At 46.8% G+C, this 21,402-nt stretch overlaps 1 protein-coding gene and 1 long non-coding RNA gene across 4 annotated transcripts; one reads left to right on the forward strand and one right to left on the reverse strand.

Moving 5' to 3' along the window:
* Positions 1-160: 160 nt before the first annotated feature.
* loxhd1b (lipoxygenase homology PLAT domains 1b) lies at positions 161-15,254 on the reverse strand. Of its 3 annotated transcripts, XM_049762609.2 has the most exons (43): positions 15,011-15,254; positions 14,019-14,883; positions 13,830-13,944; positions 13,546-13,626; positions 13,301-13,485; positions 13,133-13,231; positions 12,895-13,043; positions 10,212-10,335; positions 9,960-10,069; positions 9,748-9,888; positions 9,538-9,673; positions 9,260-9,420; positions 9,100-9,186; positions 8,838-8,973; positions 8,614-8,768; positions 8,348-8,508; positions 8,213-8,289; positions 7,941-8,137; positions 7,687-7,879; positions 7,452-7,612; positions 7,072-7,381; positions 6,810-6,961; positions 6,350-6,483; positions 6,129-6,274; positions 5,823-5,927; positions 5,620-5,748; positions 5,381-5,545; positions 4,714-4,895; positions 4,481-4,597; positions 4,243-4,405; positions 3,941-4,095; positions 3,661-3,870; positions 3,471-3,594; positions 3,193-3,401; positions 2,922-3,107; positions 2,717-2,844; positions 2,484-2,601; positions 2,229-2,406; positions 1,973-2,158; positions 1,740-1,910; positions 1,543-1,675; positions 1,309-1,464; positions 161-1,171 (listed from the first exon to the last, which is right to left on the reverse strand). In XM_049762609.2, the coding sequence occupies exons 2-43, from the start codon at positions 14,440-14,442 to the stop codon at positions 691-693; spliced, it is 6,930 nt and encodes a 2,309-aa protein (XP_049618566.1). In that variant the 5' UTR covers positions 14,443-14,883; positions 15,011-15,254; the 3' UTR covers positions 161-690. The 3 variants fall into 3 exon arrangements, with proteins under 3 accessions (XP_049618566.1, XP_068506164.1, XP_068506163.1); XM_068650063.1 differs by lacking the exons at positions 13,546-13,626; positions 13,830-13,944; positions 14,019-14,883; positions 15,011-15,254 and having other exon boundaries at positions 13,301-13,458; XM_068650062.1 differs by lacking the exons at positions 13,546-13,626; positions 13,830-13,944; positions 14,019-14,883; positions 15,011-15,254 and having other exon boundaries at positions 6,129-6,483; positions 13,301-13,458.
* LOC125993750 (uncharacterized) lies at positions 3,257-10,178 on the forward strand. Its single transcript, XR_007490392.2, has 8 exons — positions 3,257-3,390; positions 3,712-3,894; positions 3,976-4,412; positions 4,499-8,187; positions 8,357-8,547; positions 8,651-8,740; positions 9,758-9,850; positions 9,935-10,178. It is a non-coding gene; the product is annotated as an uncharacterized lncRNA (long non-coding RNA).
* Positions 15,255-21,402: the final 6,148 nt, after the last annotated feature.

Consider the following 21,402-nt stretch of genomic DNA (forward strand, 5'->3'; position numbering starts at 1 on the left):
ATGATCTTTTTCTATGTGTTTTTCAAATAAAACGCTTAAAATGCTGACGACAAATGCACCTTTTCTGATGCTTTCATTCACGGTCCCTGAATGAGAGTCTCAAAATGGCAGGATACAATTTGTACACATATTCTCGGTCAAACTTATGAAAAATGTTAAAGCTAATAAATATACAGAGTCTGATAAAACATCAGAAATATTGAAAAAATATTTAAATGCTTTTTTAAAAAAACATTCTACAGTTGGTGGAAGTAAATGTTTGCGCTCTCTCATTTGCATATCAATTTAACTTGCAAAAAATATGACACTTTATTTACATGAAAGTGTAATGATAAACATTTATGATATTTGCTGTCAATAATAGGAAACATACTGATCAGATGGGTGTCCCCTTGGCACAAACTTACTATTAAATTTTAAACCCGAACCCTCACTTTGAATCCTACTTTGAAACCCTAACCATAGTATGAAACCCTACTTTGAAACCCTAACCCTAGTTTGAAACCTTACTTTGAAACCCTAACCCTAGTTTTAATAAGTGACAGGTTAACAGAACACAGTCACATCCCCAGAGGGTGTGCACACTTGTGCAAAAACATTATCTCATTTTAGTTATACTTCCCCCACTGTAAAAGATTTGGAAACCTGGCATTTGAACACAGGGTGTGTAGACTTTTTCTATGGACCATACTAGTACTTGGGGTAGAGGATCCTCTCCGTCCGGCCGTCGGCCTTGCCCTTGTCCAGCCACTTGGCGCACTGAAAGATGGTAGTGACCGAGTTGGCCATGTTGGTCACCTCCACGCACTCCAAAAACCATCCGTGGTTGGAGCCGCTGTTATCTTGCTCTACCTTGACTCTGAGCAGCTCCCCCAGATCCAGCATCTCTATCACAAAGCGATCCGTGCGGCCTCGCTCAAACAAATTACGGAACTTCTTGCGCAGGTGACGTCGGCCCGAGTCGCCGTTGACGCCGTAGATGGTGATGTGGACGTTGGCGTCCGTGCCGGCGTCCTTGATGTCGCCGGTGATGACGATGATCTTGTACTTGACGGGCACCAAGTTGCGTACTTTGCTGGCAAAGCTCTCCACTGACTTGTAGCACTCGAAGTTCTGGAACTGATCCTTTTTGGATGCCAGGGGTACTCGGGCGTCACATTGGAAGAAATACCTGAGGGATGCCACTTATACAATAAGCCTGCTGGTGCCTCTAGCACTGGACGCCTCATTAGGTACACCTGCGGGATCTAATGAGATCCAATGCAAGCCGAATTTCTGTATTATTGTGGTGCGTCTGATGTCACTCACTTGTTTCCCAGCTCTTTTTCGGTCACCACCACCTCTGCCACGTGCCAGGAGGATTCACTCTTCACCTTCTTTCCGTCTTTGGTGATGTGTCCGATGCAGATGCCGGCGATCTCGCCCACGTGCTTGGACGAGAACTCAAAGGTGTCGGTGGCACCGCTGTCAAGTAAGACCGAAAAAATAAAATAAATACGTCTGAGTGAATGCTGGCGGATTCGTTTGCGCTGAAAGACCAACCGTGTGAATTTGTGTTTTCTATTCTCCAGAACAAATTCCTTGGAGCGGGCTTTCCTTCCTTCCAGAACAATCCAAACGTTTTCATTGGTGGACGCGTCCTCAGTGTTTGCGGTGGTTATGGCAATTTCATATTCTGTTTGAAAGCAAATACACACCATCACATGGATGTTTTCTTCCTGTCATCCCAAGTCACTGACTTGTTTTGTCGCTGAGGTCCAAGGCGTCATTGCTGGCACACGCCAGCTCCCTGATGATCTGGCCGTCGTCTTCGTTCTTAGCCAACCAGCGGTCACACGGGAACCTGAACGTTTGATCCATACTCTCATCTTTAATGTCGATATAGTCCAAGTGCCAGGCGGGTGCCACACCTTTTACCCCAAAAAAATATTTGCTCATCTGCGCAATCCGATGAGATATTACGCATCGTTACCTTTGTTGTCGTGCCAAACTCGCACTTTGGAAAGCTCGCCCAGACTGAGCATGTCGGGGAAGCGGAACACGTCTCTCATTTTGCGCTCAAACTTATTCCTGTTGGCGCTCTCCTTCAGCGGTAGCGTCCCCGTGTCGCCAAACTCCCCGAACACAATCAGGCACACGTTGGCGTCCGTGCCAGCGCCTGAGTAGAGTAGATATTGGTGACTATTTATAGTTCAATTGATTTGACATCTTTGATGAAGTCATCTCACCTGTGACATCACTGGTCTGGACTTGGATGACATAAGTGGTTTTCTCCACCATCTCCTCCTCATCCACCACAGCCGCCAGCTCGCACACTCGAGTCCTTCTGGGACCTTTGCTCTTTGACAGCCAGTTCTCATAAGTGAACGTGTACACCTCCTCGGTGGTCAGGTTCCGCAACAGGATCTGAAAAAAGAATTTCCCTGCAAACCGTAGGGGGCTAACAATGTTTTTGGGCTATCATTTCCTTATTCGGAAGTTACCCTGTCGAGGAACCAATCTGGACGACTGCCGCTGCCATCAATCCTCACTCGTATCTTCTTGAGAGGAGCAATGTCGTCGACTTCCAGGGTGAATGTGTCCTCTTGGCCTCTCTCAAACCTGCGCAACATTATTTCAAAGGAGACATATTCTGTGACGTGTTTTGGTCAAGTTTTGATATTGATGAAAACTTGGGACTTCTTTATCATTAGCGCAATTTGACCACGACACTGACCTGTCCTCATTCTTGGGCAGGAGAATTTCCTCTGTGCTCCCATTGGCTCCAAACACAGTCAGGAAAATGTTGGTGTCTGTCCCGGCGTACTGCGTGTCGCCCGTGACAACTGTGGTGGAATAAATCACCTACACAAACGGGTGAATTTTTCTCATCATGGATTCTCCACTTATGGAGACACGCTGTCGTAGCGGCCGCCACTCACTTTGCGGTTGATGCTGATGGTGCTGGCGTCCAGCACGTTGAACAGTCGGACGGTGAGACCGTCCCCCCTGTCTTTGGCCAGCCAGCACTTGCATAGGAAGCTGTACTTGATGCCTTTGGTGGGCACGCCGATCGCCAGCTCGTCCACCAACCAGCAGCTCTCCGGCGTGGCGCCGTTGTGGCCGAGCTAAAGAACGGAAAGCCAAATTCATTTTGGATGTTCATATCTATCAAGATGCTGCTGCTGTGTGACCAAAGTCCCGTCTTCTCACTTCCACCCTCTTGATCTCTCCCACGTCGGTTCCATAGCGCACAAAATGCTCCATGCTGCCAGCTGCGAAGGATTTCTTCCCATCTGGCAGATCCAGCCACAGCCGATCCGTCTCCAGGTCTCCTGGGCCGATAATGATGACGTAGACCCTGGCGGTGGTGCTGGCATCTCGCTCCAGCCCGGTGGACAGAGTGAAGTGGTAAGGAATGACTGGAAAGCCGCACATGAAAAACGTTGTATAAAAATGCTACAATGGAGTGAATTATTTTTCATCCTTACTTGGCCCTTCTTCCACCACTGCCATTTTCTTCTTCTTCTTTTTATTTGCATTGCGATCCAGTCCCATTTTAGCATGAGCCGCCATCTTGGAATTTGGGTCAGTGTTTCTTTCACCTTCATAACCCTGAAATGCAAACATGGGTATTGATTGTTTGTTTGTTGTTGTTTTGCCTCGTCACATTTAGTGAACCTTAACAAAGAAGGTCCTCTCCAAGCGTTTGTCCTCCTTCTTCTTTGACAGCCAGCGCTCACACAGGAACATGTAAACCTCCTCCGTGTCCACATCCAGCACCTCCACCTGATCCAGATACCAGTCAGCCCCCATCATGGAGTTGTCATGACGAATCCGAATCTTAAAGACTTGGCCAAGGTCGACCGCTTCAATGGTGAATTTATCCACCTAGAAACCAGCCAGCATTAAAAGGTGACGTCAACTCCCTCCCTCCCGTTGCAGTATCACACTCTAATACCTCTCCTCTCTCAAACTTGTTCCTGTTGTTGTCAGATCTGGACAATTTGCGCTCTCCCGTGTCCCCGAGGTCTCCATAGATGGTGAGGAAGACGTTGGCATCCGTTCCTGCTTTGTACATGTCACCAGTGCGCACGGACACCTGGTACTGGTGAGCTGGCAGGGAGCAGTGAACAGAAAGAAAAAGATTTTTGTTCTACACTACTGTAGAATCTATTTTCTATACCGCTTGTCCCCACGGGGGTCGCGGGCATGCTGGAGGTTATCCCAGCAGTCATCGAGAAATAAATATTTTAAGCTCACTTTCCAAAGCATCCTCCACCTCGGTTTCGGTGCGCTTCAGCGTGCCCCCCTTGAGCAGTTTCTCTGTAATGATGTCCGACGGGACCAGCTCTCTCACCGTCTCCCCGTCATCCTCGGATTTGGCCAACCAGCGCTCACACGGGAAAATGGTCGTCTCTGAACCCTGCCGAGTAAATATGGCCCAAAGTGTGTCATTCGATTTAAGAGTGCGTTTATGGACAGTTTTGTTTTGTGCTACCTTTCCTTTCCTCAGCAGGCGTCTGATCTCAACTCTGTCGAGGTGCCACCCAGGATTGGAGCCCCTGTTGTCGTGACCGACTCGGATTTTTTCGATGATGTCGCCGACGTCTTCTAACTAGCACAGAGTACATAGAGTAGATTTAAAAAGTCTACACACCCGTTTGAATGTCAAGTTTTGCGAGACTAAAAAAGCTTTTGATTCAAGTGACCCTTAATTTGAATTGAAGCTACCTCCACTATGAACATGTCCTCAGCTCCCCTCTCAAAGTACAGCCGCCTCTCCCTCTTGTTGACGCATAGATGCTTCTGCAGAGTGCAAACTCCTTTCTGGCCATACAAAACGATGAACACATCCGCATCTGTCCCCGCGCCGAACACGTCGCTGGTGTAGATCTTCAGCTCGTAGGGCACAACTGACAGGTCAAAAGACAACGGACAAAGGGTTTGTTGTGGAGGCATGATTGCTCACTGGCCAATACATTAGGTACATTAGGTACTGGCTCCCCATAAAACAGCGCATACATTTCAAGATCCTTGTCACCACGTATAAGGCCCTAAACAACCTTGCCTAACCCTAACCCTAACCCTACCTATCTGAACTCCTGCACCGCTATACCCCCACCCGCCGACTCCACTCTGCTGACGCCAACTTGCTCACCCCCATTACCTCAACCAAATACCGGGCCATTGGGGATAGAGCCTTTGCCATCGCTGCCCCCACTCTCTGGAACTCTCTCTCCCTAACCATCCGTAATGCTGAATCCCTGCACTCCTTCAAACACCATCTCTTCAACTCTGCATATAACCCATAAGGCCCATTCCCCTGCAGTGAGTACCAGAACCTCTGCTAATGTAAGCGCACTTGAGAAAACTCATTCCCTGTCTGCTGAACACTCACACGGTGCATACAGCTCAGTCTGTAACTCGGCTGGATAAAGATCCCTCACTATGGCGCCGTCATCCTCTCCTCTGTCCAACCAGCGACCGCATGGGAAGCGCAGCCTCAGACCCTGGGAGGGGGCGTCAATCTCCACCCAGTCTAAGAACCAACCGGGTGAACCTCCTGTAAAGAGTAAAAAAAATCTCAAGTTCTATCCGCATTAGTCATCATCACCGATGGCTTTTGTTTTCCCGCACCCGAGTTGTCATGACCAATACGAAGCTTTTCCAACTCGCCCAAGTCCACAGCCTCCACAATGAACTCGTTGATGGCGCCCTGCTCAAACTTGTTCTTGTAGTTCTTACAGGCCTTCAGGTTGATGATACCTGTCGAGAACAAAACAAATCTCAATCTCAGGGAGTTGAAAACAACACCCTGGAACCTTGACGATTCTGCTCACCCGTGTCATCATTCTCTCCAAATAATGAGACAAAGACATTAGCGTCGGTTCCTGAGTACTTCTTTTCTCCAGTTTTTATTTTTATTGTGTATGTAGTCGACATAGCTGAAAGAAAAATTAAAGCTCAGATCAAGGATTTGTAAAACCGATTTTAGCAGTGAAGAGATGTTTCAGGCAAAACAAATAATTGTTGTCAGAATATGACTGGCCACTATTTTAAGAGGGTGACAATGTTTGACAAAGAGGCAGTGTCCTCTTTTATCTTTCTCTCCTGCATCAACTGAGGAAGCATTTGAAATGAGTTACCTTTCTGCTCGAGCCCCAGAGTAGCCCCGCCTCCCTCCTCATCCTCATCCTTCTTCATGAAGGCCTCATCCACAGGAACCAGCTCTCTCGCGATCTGCCCGTCATCCTCATCCACGGCGAGCCAGCGATTACACGGGAAGTAGTACCTGAAAAGCCACAAAAGGGGCGCAAATTTTAAAAAGCCTAAACGAGTGAATAAAGTTCGGGCGAATTCCACCCACGTAACATCATCCTTTGTGTCCACTATCTCCACACGATCCAGATACCACGACGAATACGACCGCGTGTTGTCATGACGGATCCGAAGCTTCTTCAGAGGACCCAAATCAATCGCTGTCATGATAAACACGTCCTCCTGCAACGTAATTATAGGTGCTGGAATATTTACTTTCCATACAAAAGTTCTTTATATGCTAATCTCGCCTGTCATGGATAAGAAAGAAACTCGGTGTAATTGGGTGGGAGTTCCTGGAACAAGGGTGATGGCGGGATGAATAATTCATGCGAAGGATTCAAGTAATGAGTAAAAGTAGGACAGGTTCAGCGACACAGTAGATGCACCTCAGCTTCTCTCAGTCACAGCTGGCTTGCTTATTTTAGGAGAATGTCGGTCTTGTTGGAGATAAAACGCTGCTTAATTTGCAGCACAGACAACATTCTGCGAAAGATGAGACGGCGTACCTCGCCTCGTTCGAATTTGTTGATGTTGTCGGAGTTCTTGAGATAACGCTCTCCGGTGTCTCCGTTCTCGCCGTAAATATTAATGAAGACGTCGGCGTCGCTCCCGGCTCCCAGCATGCCACCCGTGAAGACGCACACTTCGTAGGTGTTAACTACCAGACAATGGAGGGGATGAATTACTAACCCCTAATTAACCTTCTGGCCTACATTGTTGGCAGTAAACTTATGTATGTGTTACCATGTCAATGTAAACGGCTTTTACCTTCCAGTTCTTCAGCTCCGTCAGGCAGCAGCTCCACCTGCAGCTCGCCATCCTCTTCTCCGCGGGCCAGCCAGCGCGAGCAGGGGAAACGATACGTTACCACCACCTCCTGCATTTCCTCTGCCCCTTCCTCCTCCTCATCCTTCTTCTTTTTCTTCTTTTTCTTATCCTCCTTCTTCTTCTCCTTGGGCATCATAACCATTGCGAGGTGCTTGACCTCCACCGTGTCCAGCAACCACCCAGATCCGACACCCGAGCCGTCGTGGCCGATGCGGATCTTGAACACTTTGCCCACGTCTTTGGCCTCGATCTTGAGAAGCAGCATTGATTCTGGTTATTCTTTTTTTTTTCACACTTTTAAGCAGAGGTGACAACGGTACCTTGAATATGTCTGTGGAGCGCCTCTCAAAATTGTTGGACCGGCTGTCAAGCCTGATGACCTCTGTCTTCCCTTTGCTGCCGTAAATCTGAATAAACACTTTGGCGTTGGTGCCGGCAAACATCTCATCCCCGGTCACTAATGTTACTTCATAGTTGATCACTGGAAAGAAGAAATAACAAATATAACAAAAAAAAAATGGCCGACTCCCACATCAATGTAAATGTGTTTCATACGTTGTTGCGTGTCCAGGATCTCGCTGGGGTAAATCTCCACCTCCGTCTTCCCGTCGGCTTCCCCCTTGGAGAGCCAGCGATGGCATGGGAACATGTAGTGCTTTCCATTCACGGGGACCAAGATCTGAACGCTGTCCAAAAACCAGCCAGCCCGCATGCCTTCATTGTTATGGCCTATCATCAGGCGGTTGATCTGGAGTGAAAGATCAAACCAAGATCAGGATTGTGGCATTCCATACGAGAACATGTCTCACCTGTCCAATATCTGAAGTCTCTACGGTGAAGATGTCAATGCGACCCGTCTCAAAGTAGTTACTCAGGTTGTTGTCAGAGACCACCAGCATCATTTTACCGGTGTCACCTTTGTCCCCGTAGAGTTTGACATAGACCGTGGAGTCCGAGCTGCCTCCAGGAATGTTGCCAGTCTTCACCGCGACGTGATAGCCGACATCTGGAGCGAGCACACCGACACGTCAGTGTCAAGAAGCACGGACTCCTCATGTAAGTCAAAAGTTGCCTTTCTTACTGTAAAGACGCTGGCCGTCCGATGACGGGACTAACTCTCGAACGATCTGTCCATCATCTTCATTGCGATCCAGCCATCTGCACAAGGTATGCGTGAAAGGGTTTTGTAACAGCAATACTGATGTTAACCTCTCACCTGTTGCAGGGGAACTCGATGGCGTTCGCCTCAGCTTGTCCTTCCTCTCTCACCACGACTTTCTCTAGAAACCAGCCGCAGCCTCCGCCTTTGCCATCGTGCCCGATCCTCACCCTGCGAATTTGACCGATGGCGACGGCCTCGATGACGAACTCGTCCAGCTGAGGACGGCACAGCACAACAGTGCTATCAACACCCAGGTTCGTTCATAATTCTGCCGGTGATGATGACTCGGATTCTTTGCGGTAGCCGCCGCATTCACTCACATTCCCTTTCTCAAACTTGTTCATGTTATTTTTGCAGTTGACCAGCGCTCGATCTCCCGTGTCGCCGTGCTCGCCGATGAGATTGAGAAAAACCGACGCATCCGTACCACTGCCGCCGATGGTCCCGGTACAAACGGTCACTCTGTACTTTATCACTGCAAAACACCGTATCCAGTCAGTCTCTTACCAGGAAGTACATTAAAAAAAAAAAAAAGAATACATACAAGGCAGTGGGTCAGCAATTTGCCGGCCCATGGCAGGAAGCTCTCTCACCACCTCGTTATCGTCTTCATTCGTGTCCAGCCAACGCTCACAAGGAAAATTATATTTATCCTTTGTTAGTGTTTTCATTAGCGTTGCCTAAAAACAACAAATGGATGCAAATGTGTTCACGGGAAGCAAAAACTCCTTGAGAGTCATCTATGCGCAAGTAAATGAGAAGCTATGACTATTTTTTGATTGTTAGATTTCTTAGCTACGACTCACCTTACTTAGATGCCATCCCGCAAAAGGATTTCTCTTCTGATGCCAGATACGCAGTTTGGTCAAAATTCCCAAATCAGGCAGCTCCACCTGTAGCAGAGAAGCTGCGATCAAGCCAAGGAGCCTTGCAGCACTTTGTGAGCGTTTCATCGAATGGACTTACCACAAACTTGTCCACTTGTCCTCTCTCAAAATTATCGGTTTTGTTGTCTAGTCTGATCTCATCCGACTTGCCCTTGTCTCCGTACGCCTGGAAATAAATATCTGCGTCGCTTCCGGCATTGGCCAGGTCGGACGTCCAGACCCATAAGGACCAGGGATGCTCTAGAGGACAACCGCATCACTGAGCGTTGTTTGTTTTGAATTCATCCGTTGCCACAAACTGAAGACCGGAAACAAACGGGGCCCTATTTTTGTTTGAGGACGAAAGATTGAACCTACTTTTTTGCCGTCTCTGCCTGAGTGAGACCATCTCGTAGAGTTCTCGTTCAATCAGTCCGTCTCCTTCCTTCTCGTCCAGCCATTTAGAGCACGGGAAGGTCTGCTCGATGCCCGTGAATGGACAGTAAACCACCACCTACAAAACAAGCATCAGGCCTTAAAAAAAGGAGCTCACACTTTATTTTTATTGTCTTTAGATGTTTTTTTTACCTTGTCACAGTACCAGCCGGCACTGACCCCGTCGTTGTCATGTCCGATGGTGACCCTGCTGAGCGGACTGAGAAGCGCAGCGATCTCCACGTTGAAGATGTCGGTAAGACCACGCTCAAATTTGCCTCCTTCCAAAAACACCTGAACAGTAAAATGATCTCTCGGTTCGGCTTTTTTCCACATCAAGCAAGCAAGAGAGTAATGGACGGGACCTTGCCGCTATTCTTCAAGCCTTTACTGCCATGCATCACTACGTGGATTTTGGAGTTGGTCCCAGCTCCTCGGATGTCTCCGGTTACAATCTGGACGTTGTACACGATCCCTGAGAGAAACAGTTACATGTGTGACTACCTGCTGTGTCACTATGGTTCACAGAACTGAAAGCAACAACATTAAATAATCATGGCGGCTTTGTTGGAGCAAGTAAAATATTTGCTATTCAGCTGATTTTTTTTTTCTCTTACCTGTGGGTTGGCTTCCTCCCACTAAAATATCTCTCTGTATCTTGCCATCGTCTTCATCGATGGCAAACCATCGACTGACAGGAAATTCATACACTAGTTTGTTTCCCAGATCATCCACGACCACCTTTGAATAACAGCAACGAGAACAACATTTTTACGGTAGTTGGACAATGAATGAGAGAGAGACTTAGGATGGGCGAGTGAATTAATTCCTCACAGAAATGTCCCATTATCAAACATTTATTCCCCCCCACCCCCCTAAATCCCACAGAACACTAAAGTTTGAGCAAACCAGGCTGCCATGACTCATTTTAAAGGTAAATGTAGCTTTGGTGTCAGTGCAAATCTACCAACTTGTTTGTCTGCTTGCTGGAAGTTAATCCCTTAATGGGGAAGGGTTTCTCTTTACATGTTGGCTAGGATGACATCATGCGCATGCCACCTGTGTGTGTTAGTGTGTGTGTGTGTGTGTGTGTGTGCATGCATGAATGCTATAGTTGAGCTCATGTAGTTGAATAAGTGACTCAGATGAGAGGACTGAATGGAAATAAGAGGATCACAAATCTTAAGTGCCTTTACATAGGCAGACTGAAGTGCAGTAAATGCACTCTTTTTTATTATGGTGATTTATATTATTTTTATATTTTATATTATATTTTTATATTTATTTAAATATCAACAATATTATATTTTTATTTTAGCAGTTACATCCATCCATCCATCCATCCATCTTCTTCCGCTTATCCGGGGTCGGGTCGCGGGGGCAACAGCTTCAGGAGGGACTCCCAGACTTCCCTCTCCCCAGCCACTTCATCCAGCTCATCCCGGGGGATCCCAAGGCGTTCCCAGGCCAGCTGAGAGACATAGTCTCTCCAGCGCGTCCTGGGTCGTCCCCGGGGTCTCCTACCGGTGGGACATGCCCGGAACACCTCCCCAGGGAGGCGTCCAGGAGGCATCCTGATAAGATGCCCGAGCCACCTCATCTGGCTCCTCTCAACGTGGAGGAGTAGCGACTCTACTCCGAGTCTCTCCCGGATGACCGAGCTTCTCACCCTATCTCTAAGGGAGAGCCCGGACATCCTGCGGAGAAAACTCATTTCGGCCGCTTGTATCCGAGATCTCGTTCTTTCGGTCACGACCCATAGCTCGTGACCATAGGTGAGGGTAGGAGCGTAAATCGACCGGTAAATTGAGAGCTTTGCCTTTTGGCTCAGCTCTCTCTTCACCACAACGGACCGGTACAGGGTCCGCATTACTGCCGACGCTGCACCGATCCGCCTGTCGATCTCACGCTCCATCCTCCCCTCACTCGTGAACAAGACTCCAAGATACTTGAACTCCTCCACTTGGGGCAGGATCTCATCCCCGATCCGGAGAGGGCATTCCACCCTTTTCCGATCGAGGACCATGGACTCGGATTTGGAGGTGCTGACCCTCATCCCGACCGCTTCGCACTCGGCTGCGAACCGTTCCAGCGAGAGCTGGAGATCACGGCCTGAAGAAGCCAACAGCACCACGTCATCTGCAAAAAGCAGAGACGCGATGCTGAGGTCCCCAAACCGGACCCCCTCAACGCCTTGGCTGCGCCTAGAAATTCTGTCCATAAAAATTATGAACAGAATCGGTGACAAAGGGCAGCCTTGGCGGAGTCCAACCCTCACTGGGAACGAATCCGACTTACTGCCGGAAATGCGGACCAGACTCTGGCATCGGTGATACAGGGACCGAACCGCCCTTATCAGTTGGCTCGGCACCCCGTACTCCCGAAGCACCCGCCACAGAACCTCCCGAGGGACACGGTCGAACGCCTTCTCCAAGTCCACAAAACACATGTGGACTGGTTGGGCAAACTCCCATGCACCCTCGAGGATCCTGCCGAGGGTGTAGAGCTGGTCCACTGTTCCACGGCCAGGACGAAAGCCACACTGCTCCTCCTGAATCCGAGGTTCGACCTCCCGACGGACCCTCCTCTCCAGCACCCCTGAATAGACCTTACCAGGGAGGCTGAGGAGTGTGATTCCCCTGTAATTGGAACACACCCTCCGGTCCCCCTTCTTAAAGAGGGGAACCACCACCCCAGTCTGCCAATCCAGAGGCACTGTCCCCGATGTCCACGCAACGTTGTAGAGGCGTGTCAGCCATGACAGCCCCACAACATCCAGAGCCTTTAAGAACTCTGGGCGGATCTCATCCACCCCCGGGGCCTTGCCACCGAGGAGTTTTTTAACTACCTCAGTGACTTCGACCCCAGAGATTGGAGAATCCGCCTCAGAGTCTCTAGGCCCTGCTTCCTCAATGGAAGGCGTGTAGGTGGAATTGAGGAGGTCTTCGAAGTATTCTCCCCACCGACTCACGACGTCCCGAGTCGAGGTCAGCAGCACGCCATCCCCACTGTAAACAGTGTTGACGTTGCACTGCTTCCCCCTCCTGAGACGCCGGATGGTGGACCAGAATTTCCTCGAAGCCGTCCGAAAGTCATTCTCCATGGCCTCACCGAACTCCTCCCACGCCCGGGTTTTTGCCTCAGCAACCGCCGAAGCCGCGTTCCGCTTGGCCATCCGGTACCTGTCAGCTGCCTCCGGAGTCCCGCAGGCCAAAACGGCCCGATAGGACTCCTTCTTCAGCTTGACGGCATCCCTTACCGCCGGTAATTCAATTTTTTTTTTGAATGGGTGTGCTCTACCTTGTCTACAAACCATCCCGCAGAAGAGCCTTTGTTATTATGGCCGATCGTGATCTTCCTCACTTTCCCCAAATTCGGTGCTTCAATGGTAAATTTGTCCTCTGTGCCTTTCTCAAAGTTGTTTTTGTCAGTATTCAGTAGCCTTTCCCCTAAAAGAAGCGCACAATTATTTAAAACGGCCGCTCTATAAACTCTCGTAAAAGTTAACAAAGAACAACCTTTGATTCATTCTCCTTACCTGTATCTCCAAACTCTCCAAAGATATTAATGAAGACATCAGCATCTGTTCCGCTACCTTTTATATCTGCAGTGAATACGCTGACCATGTACTTATTATCTACAAAATAATCAAAACATTATAAAATGTCGGATTTCACCTGAATGTATCGTTGTCAGTCTTCCTTACATTTGGGCATGTCCATGGGGTCGGCGGTGCCCAGTAAATCTCGAACGAAAAGGCGATCCCCTTCCGCTTTACTGAGCCAGTTATTACAAGCAAAGTAGTACCTCAGGTGAGGCCTGATCACGTCGGTCACCACCACCCTGTCCAAGAACCAGCTCGCGTTCAGGCCCGTGTTGTCGTGCTCAATCCTGAAGTCAAGACAAGACATAAGCAGTTGTGGTTATGACACAAATGGTGCCTTCACTTACCGTATTTTCTTCAAGGAGCCAACATTGTGGGTTCTTATTCTAAACACATCGGTTTTGGCTCTCTCAAACGCAGTGCGACTCCTGGAAAGGTGGAAATGTCCAATTAGCATAGGGAAAATAAAAAAATCATATTAAAATCCACCACTACAAGAGCAACATACCTTTTCTCTGTGCTGTTGGGGTAAAATAAAGGACACATGAGTCGTATTCAAATTATATAGTGCAGCATCTGGTGACGGGCAAAAAAAAAAAATTCAAAATCCCCCTTTGTGAGAGGAACTCACTTGCTAGCCAGATGGACTTTGGGAGTAATACCGAATTCTCCAAAGAGAGTGATAAAGACATTTGCATCTGTGCCTGCTCCTCTCTCATCGCCCGTGACGGTCACCACTTCATATACTGAGAAAGTGAACAGACAATAAATGTGTGCCTTTTACAATGTGTGATTCAAAAACTGGATGTCGAGAACATACCTTTCTTTTTGTGGTACTCATCTTCATAGTTCTCCACCATTTCTGCCTGGTAATTCCGAAGCTCACACTCATAGATTTCCACGTAATTTTCCACCTTCTTCTTTTTGCCTTTTGTCTTCTTGCTGTCCTCATCGCTGTTCATGGATCCTTTCTTCTTCTTGTCCTTTTTCTTCTTCTTCCCATCCTCCTCATCACGTTCTTCGTCTTTCTCAGAGTCCTTTTTGGATTTTTTATCCTTGGAGCCCATCTTTTCTTTGGAAGGCCGACTTGATGCTTTCTTAGTGGTCGCGATCACGTCTGGAAGATTGCTCGCTCTCTTGTTGTCTTCATCATCTGTGCTCTGCGACTGATCACTGAGATCATCCTTTCTCGCTGCTTTACTTTTCTTTTTCTTAGCTTTGTCTTCAACTTGTTCTTTCGTCATGTTGCATGTTACATCAGTTGATGTGTCAGAGCGAAAGCCTTCCTCACTGTCCTTCTACTGCTTTTTCTTCTTCCTCCGATCTCCAGACTTCCCTTCTGACTTTTCCTCTTGGTCTTCAGAAGCAGATCCTCAGCGTCTTCGTCATCCACATCTTTGGTTTCCTCCCCCACTCTCTGCTTTGTTTTTTTCTTCTTTGTGGGCATCTTTAATTTATGTACTACCCTGAAACCGATTCCTGTGTCTTGCGGTGAAACTTGATGAAACTGACCTGTGAATGCACATGAGTGACCCAAAGGTCTGCAAGTCTGACTGGAGGTTCCTGGCCTTCGCTGTGCTGGCGGAAACTGGGGAAGACCAGTCACCGTAAAAAACATGGTGTGACCTCATTAAAAATGATCATCTTTAATGAAGTGACATGACTGAGGTGGGAGCAGCCAACACCTTAAGTGTCAAGAGAAAATATGCACAATTAGATCTGGGGTAATTCATGGAAGGTGAAAATTACGATTATAGTAGTGTTGGCTCGTGAGTGAACGATTCGTTCAAAAGACCGAATATTTTCAGTGACCTTTTTTCAGTTCATATGACTTCAACCAGTAGGTGTCAGTAATTCCCATTAAAGCTGGTGCCACCTCGCCGTAAAACAAAGCGAAGAAGAAGATGACTTTGCTTCCTGTTCACGAACGAGTCGTGCATTGCATTTCCCCTTCACCAACGAACGAATCTGCTTTGCATTTCCAGTTCATCGCGACTGCCTTCCTTCCCGTGCATCAACGGATCAGTCAGTGAACGTGTTGCGTCTCCCTCCTGGCGTGGACTATGTAAGCCAGGATGTTCATTTACGATTTACCAAGGAAAGAAAGAACCACTCACTGAAACACCACTTCTTTTATGCACGTTTTCTCCAAGCTAACGGCTAACTTTATTGCATGAAGGGATGCGCCGTTATGCAACAACGGGGAGGTGATGCTTCTCTTTGGGTAATCTTGATTTTATAACACTTATAGTAGTTTTTAGCTAACGTGTATGCATATATACGCCTTAATATTGTTATCTAATATATCTACTGCAATTTTACATTGGATTGCTGGTTTGAAATTTACTTTTAATATTATATTATTTTTTGTTTTAAATAAACATTTATGTTGAAACTTGTCTGGTGTTTTATTCCTTGTTTTTATATCCGCCAATTAAAACGTAAAAATCAGACATTTAACTGGTGTATATGACGATGTGTTTTGCGTTGTTATATATTGTTTTTCAACCTTTTATTCAAACACATTCGGCATGATGACACCATCAACTTTATTCCAACAAAATTAAAGTGCCAAAAGTCCCAATGATCGTGAGCAGCAGGGGGGGGGGGCCCCATTTCAACCCCTTACACTGAGTGCCAAGCAGGGAAGAAATGGGTAACATTGTTATAGTCACTGCTATGACTCGGCCGGGGTTCGAACCCACGACCTCCCAATCTCAGGGCGGACACTCTCCTCTCCGGCCACTGAGCTGGTAAACAATTGTGTCGTAGTATAACACTTATAGTCGTTTTAAAATAACGTGTATATATACGCCTAAATATTGTTATCCAATATATCTACTGCAATTTCACATTAGATTGCTGGTTTGAAATTTGCTTTTAATATTATTATTTTTAAGAAACATTTATGTTAAAACTTGTCAGGTGTTTTATTCCTTGTTTCTTTATTCGCCAATTAAAACATAAAAATCAGCTTAATCATGCTTTATATGACAATATGTGTAGGTACACCTTCAATAGGTACACTACACAAGGTTTAAAAAATAAATAAATAAAGGGTTAATTGCACAACAAAAGCACATCAAGGTAATTTCTCGCACCTGGGATCGTAACAAGTTCCTACCGAGCAAGAGCCCGAGTCACTAACCAGTCGGCTATTTCGACCGGTAGTCTACAATTGCTTGCACTGTTTTGTACTAGTGATGTGCATTCCAGTTCTCAAGTGAACTGAATCTTTAGAATCGGTTCACTCAAAATATTTGTTCAAAAGAATCGTTCGCTACACTTTCTTATTTATTTATTTTATTATTTTTTTTACCTCGTGTAGTGTACTAAAATATCCCATAATTATCTGCCTAAATAATTGTGACTAATTTAAAACTATTCTACTTGTTAATACCTACAAAATAAAAAAAAAGAATAAATAAATAAAGCACATTAAGGTAATTTCTCGCATCTGGGATCGAACCAAGTTCTTACCGAGCAAGAGCTAGAGTCACTACCCAGTCGGCTATTTCGACCGGCAGCCTACAATTGCTTGCACTGTTTTGTACTAGTGATGTGCATTCCAGTTCTCAAGTGAACTGAATCTTTAGAATCGGTTCACTCAAAATATTTGTTCAAAAGAATCGTTCGCTACACTTTCTTATTTATTTTATTATTTTTTTTACCTCGTGTAGTGTACCAAAATATCCCATAATTATCTGCCTAAATAATTGTGACTAATTCAAAACTATTCTACTTGTTAATACCTACAAAATAACATATTCTAACCGGAGATTGCATTGACCTAATTTTCACATGGTCCTCGTTTACATTTTGCATTTGACACTGACAGCTGTCAAGTGCCACGTTAGGGCTCTTCTCGTGTAAGTTTTTTTTGTTATGGGTTTTCTTTTGTAAGTTTAACTTTGGGTACTTCGAAAGTGTCATTTTAAATTGTACTTTGCTAGGTGTTCGTGTACACAACGTGTTGTGATGACATCTGCTGTGGAGTCTTCACTGATCTAGTCGCTTGTGAGCTGCTCCATAAAACCATACAGGTTCCATTCACTGAGGGCAAGGCTTCCATAGGGTAGTGGTTAGTGCTCTCTGCTTTCACCCCAGCGACCCAGCTTCGAATCTCAGTGGGACCCCAAAAATGTTATCATAGAAAATTTGCAACACAGTTGCTCGTGTAACCATAAAACCATACATGTTCCATTCACTGAGAGCAAGGCTTCCATAGGGTAGTGGTTAGTGTTCTGGGCTTTCACCCTAGCGACCCAGGTTCGAATCTCAGTGGGACCCAAAAATTTTATCATAGAAAATTTGCAACACAGTTGCTCGTGTAACCATAAAACCGTTCATGTTCCATGCGCTCCCATAGGGTAGTGGTTAGTGCTCTGGGCTTTCACCCCAGCGACCCAGGTTCGAATCTCAGTGGGACCCAAAAAATTTTATCATAGAAACACAGTTGCTCGTGTAACCATATAACCATACATGTTCCTGAGAGCAAGGCTTCCATAGGGTAGTGGTTAGTGTTCATAGTGAATCTCAGTGGGAAAAAATATTAAAAAAATAAGAGCTAGGGTTAGGTTTAAAGTTAGGGTTAGAGCTAGTGTTAGAGGTGGGGTTAGGGTTAGAGCTAGGGTTGGGGTTAGGGTTAGAGCTAGGGTTGGGGTTAGGGTTAGAGCTAGGGTTAGAGCTAGGGTTGGGGTTAGGGTTAGAGCTAGGGTTAGGTTTAGTGCTAGGGTTAGGGTTAGAGCTAGGGTTAGGGTTAGAGCTGGGGTTAGGGTTAGGGCTAGGGTTAGAGCTAGGGTCAGAGTTAGAGCTGGGGTTAGGGTTAGAGCTAGGGTTAGGGTTAGAGCTAGGGTTAGGGTTAGAGCTAGGGTTAGAGCTAGTGTTAGGGCTAGAGTTAAGGTTAGAGCTAGGGTTAGGGCTAGGGTAAGGGTAAGGGTTAGTGCTAGGGTTAGAGCTAGGGTTAGGGTTAGAGCTAGAGTTAGGGTTAGAGCTAGGGTTAGAGCTAGGGTTAGGGTTAGAGCTAGAGTTAGAGCTAGAGTTAGGGTTAGAGCTAGGGTTAGGGCTAGGGTTAGGGTTAGAACTAGGGTTAGCGCTAGGGTTAGGGTTAGAGCTAGGGTTGGGGTTAGGGTTAGAGCTAGGGTTAGGGTTAGCGGTAGGATTAGGGTTTGAGCTAGGGTTAGCGCTAGGGTTAGGGTTAGAGCTAGGGTTGGGGTTAGGGTTAGAGCTAGGGTTGGGGTTAGGGTTAGAGGTAGGGTTAGGGCTAGGGTTAGGGCTAGGGTTAGTGCTAGGGTTAGAGCTAGGGTTAGAGCTAGGGTTAGAGCTAGAGTTAGGGTTAGAGCTAGGGTTAGCGCTAGGGTTGGGGTTATGGTTAGAGCTAGGGTTAGAGCTAGGGTTAGGGTTAGAGCTAGGGTTAGAGCTAGAGTTAGGGTTAGAGTTAGAGCTAGGGTTAGGGCTAGGATTAGGGCTAGGGTTAGCGCTAGGGTTAGGGTTAGAGCTAGGGTTAGAGCTAGGGTTAGAGTTAGGGTTAGAGTTAGAGCTAGGGTTAGGGCTAGGGTTAGGGTTAGAGCTAGGGTTAGCGCTAGGGTTAGAGCTAGGGTTGGGGTTAGGGTTAGGGTTGGGGTTAGGGTTAGAGGTAGGATTAGGGTTTGAGCTAGGGTTAGCACTAGGGTTAGAGCTAGGGTTGGGGTTAGGGTTAGAGCTAGGGTTGGGGTTAGGGTTAGAGCTAGGGTTAGGGTTAGAGCTGGGGTTAGGGTTAGGGCTAGGGTTAGAGCTAGGGTCAGAGTTAGAGCTGGGGTTAGGGTTAGAGCTAGGGTTAGGGTTAGGGTTAGAGCTAGGGTTAGGGTTAGAGCTAGAGCTACGGTTAGAGCTAGTGTTAGGGCTAGAGTTAAGGTTAGAGCTAGGGTTAGGGCTAGGGTAAGGGTTAGTGCTAGGGTTAGAGCTAGAGTTAGGGTTAGAGTTAGAGCTAGGGTTAGAGCTAGGGTTAGGGTTAGAGCTAGAGTTAGAGCTAGAGTTAGGGTTAGAGCTAGGGTTAGGGCTAGGGTTAGGGTTAGAACTAGGGTTAGCGCTAGGGTTAGGGTTAGAGCTAGGGTTGGGGTTAGGGTTAGAGCTAGGGTTGGGGTTAGGGTTAGCGGTAGGATTAGGGTTTGAGCTAGGGTTAGCGCTAGGGTTAGGGTTAGAGCTAGGGTTGGGGTTAGGGTTAGAGCTAGGGTTGGGGTTAGGGTTAGAGGTAGGGTTAGGGCTAGGGTTAGGGCTAGGGTTAGTGCTAGGGTTAGAGCTAGGGTTAGAGCTAGGGTTAGAGCTAGAGTTAGGGTTAGGGTTAGAGCTAGGGTTAGGGTTAGAGCTAGGGTTAGAGCTAGAGTTAGGGTTAGAGTTAGAGCTAGGGTTAGGGCTAGGATTAGGGCTAGGGTTAGCGCTAGGGTTAGGGTTAGAGCTAGGGTTAGAGCTAGGGTTAGAGTTAGGGTTAGAGTTAGAGCTAGGGTTAGGGCTAGGGTTAGGGTTAGAGCTAGGGTTAGCGCTAGGGTTAGAGCTAGGGTTGGGGTTAGGGTTAGAGCTAGGGTTGGGGTTAGGGTTAGAGGTAGGATTAGGGTTTGAGCTAGGGTTAGCGCTAGGGTTAGAGCTAGGGTTGGGGTTAGGGTTAGAGCTAGGGTTGGGGTTAGGGTTAGAGGTAGGGTTAGGGCTAGGGTTAGGGTTAGTGCTAGGGTTAGAGCTAGGGTTAGGGTTAGAGCTAGGGTTAGAGCTAGGGTTAGAGCTAGGGTTAGGGTTAGAGCTAGAGTTAGGGTTAGAGCTAGAGCTAGGGTTAGGGCTAGGGTTAGAGCTAGGGTTAGCGCTAGGGTTAGCGCTAGGGTTGGGGTTAGGGTTAGGGTTAGAGTTAGGGTTAGAGTTAGGGTTAGAGTTAGGGTTAGGGTTAGAGTTAGGGTTAGAGTTAGGGTTCGAGTTAGAGTTAGGGTTAGGGTTAGAGTTAGAGCTAGGGTTAGAGTTAGAGTTAGGGTTAGGGTTAGAGTTAGGGTTAGAGTTAGAGTTAGGGTTAGGGTTAGAGTTAGGGTTAGAGTTAGAGTTAGAGTTAGAGTTAGGGTTAGAGTTAGAGTTACAGTTAGGGTTAGGGTTAGAGTTAGAGTTAGGGTTAGAGTTAGAGTTAGAGTTAGGGTTAGAGTTAGAGTTAGGATTAGAGTTAGGGTTAGGGTTAGAGTTAGAGTTAGAGTTAGGGTTAGAGTTAGAGTTAGAGTAGGGTTAGAGTTAGAGTTAGGGTTAGAGTTAGAGTTAGAGTTAGAGTTAGAGTTAGAGTTAGGGTTAGGGTTAGAGTTAGGGTTAGAGTTAGAGTTAGAGTTAGGGTTAGGGTTAGAGTTAGAGTTAGAGTTAGGGTTAGAGTTAGAGTTAGAGTTAGAGTTAGAGTTAGGGTTAGAGTTAGGGTTAGAGTTAGGGTTAGAGTTAGAGTTAGGGTTAGGTATTTTGAGTTAGGGTTAGAGTTAGGGTTAGAGTTAGAGTTAGAGTTAGGGTTAGAGCTAGAGTTAGGGTTAGAGTTAGGGTTAGAGTTAGAGTTAGAGTTAGGGTTAGGGTTAGAGTTAGGGTTAGAGCTAGAGTTAGGGTTAGGGTTAGCGTTAGAGTTAGGGTTAGAGTTAGAGATAGGGTTAGAGTTAGGGTTAGAGTTAGAGTTAGGGTTAGGGTTAGGGTTAGAGTTAGAGTTAGGGTTAGGGTTAGGGTTAGAGTTAGGGTTAGAGTTAGAGTTAGAGTTAGGGTTAGAGCTAGGGTTAGGGTTAGAGTTAGAGTTAGGGTTAGAGTTAGAGTTAGGGTTAGGGTTAGAGTTAGAGTTAGAGTTAGGGTTAGGGTTAGAGTTAGAGTTAGAGTTAGGGTTAGAGTTAGAGTTAGGGTTAGAGTTAGAGTTAGGGTTAGAGTTAGGGTTAGAGTTAGGGTTAGGGTTAGGGTTAGGGTTAGAGTTAGAGTTAGGGTTAGGGTTAGAGTTAGGGTTAGGGTTAGAGTTAGGGTTAGAGCTAGGGTTAGGGTTAGAGCTAGGCTTAGGGTTAAAACTAGGGTTAGGGTTAGAGCTAGGGTTAGAGCTAGGGTTAGGGTTAGAGTTAGGGTTAGGGTTAGAGCTAGGGTTAGGGTTAGAGCTAGGGTTAGAGCTAGGGTTAGAGCTAGGGTTGGGGTTAGAGCTAGGGTTAGATTTAGGGTTAGAACTAGGGTTAGGGTTGGGGTTAGGGTTAGGG

This window comes from Syngnathus scovelli, chromosome 3 (genome assembly GCF_024217435.2).
Source record: "Syngnathus scovelli strain Florida chromosome 3, RoL_Ssco_1.2, whole genome shotgun sequence".
NCBI classification, from domain to species: domain Eukaryota; kingdom Metazoa; phylum Chordata; class Actinopteri; order Syngnathiformes; family Syngnathidae; genus Syngnathus; species Syngnathus scovelli.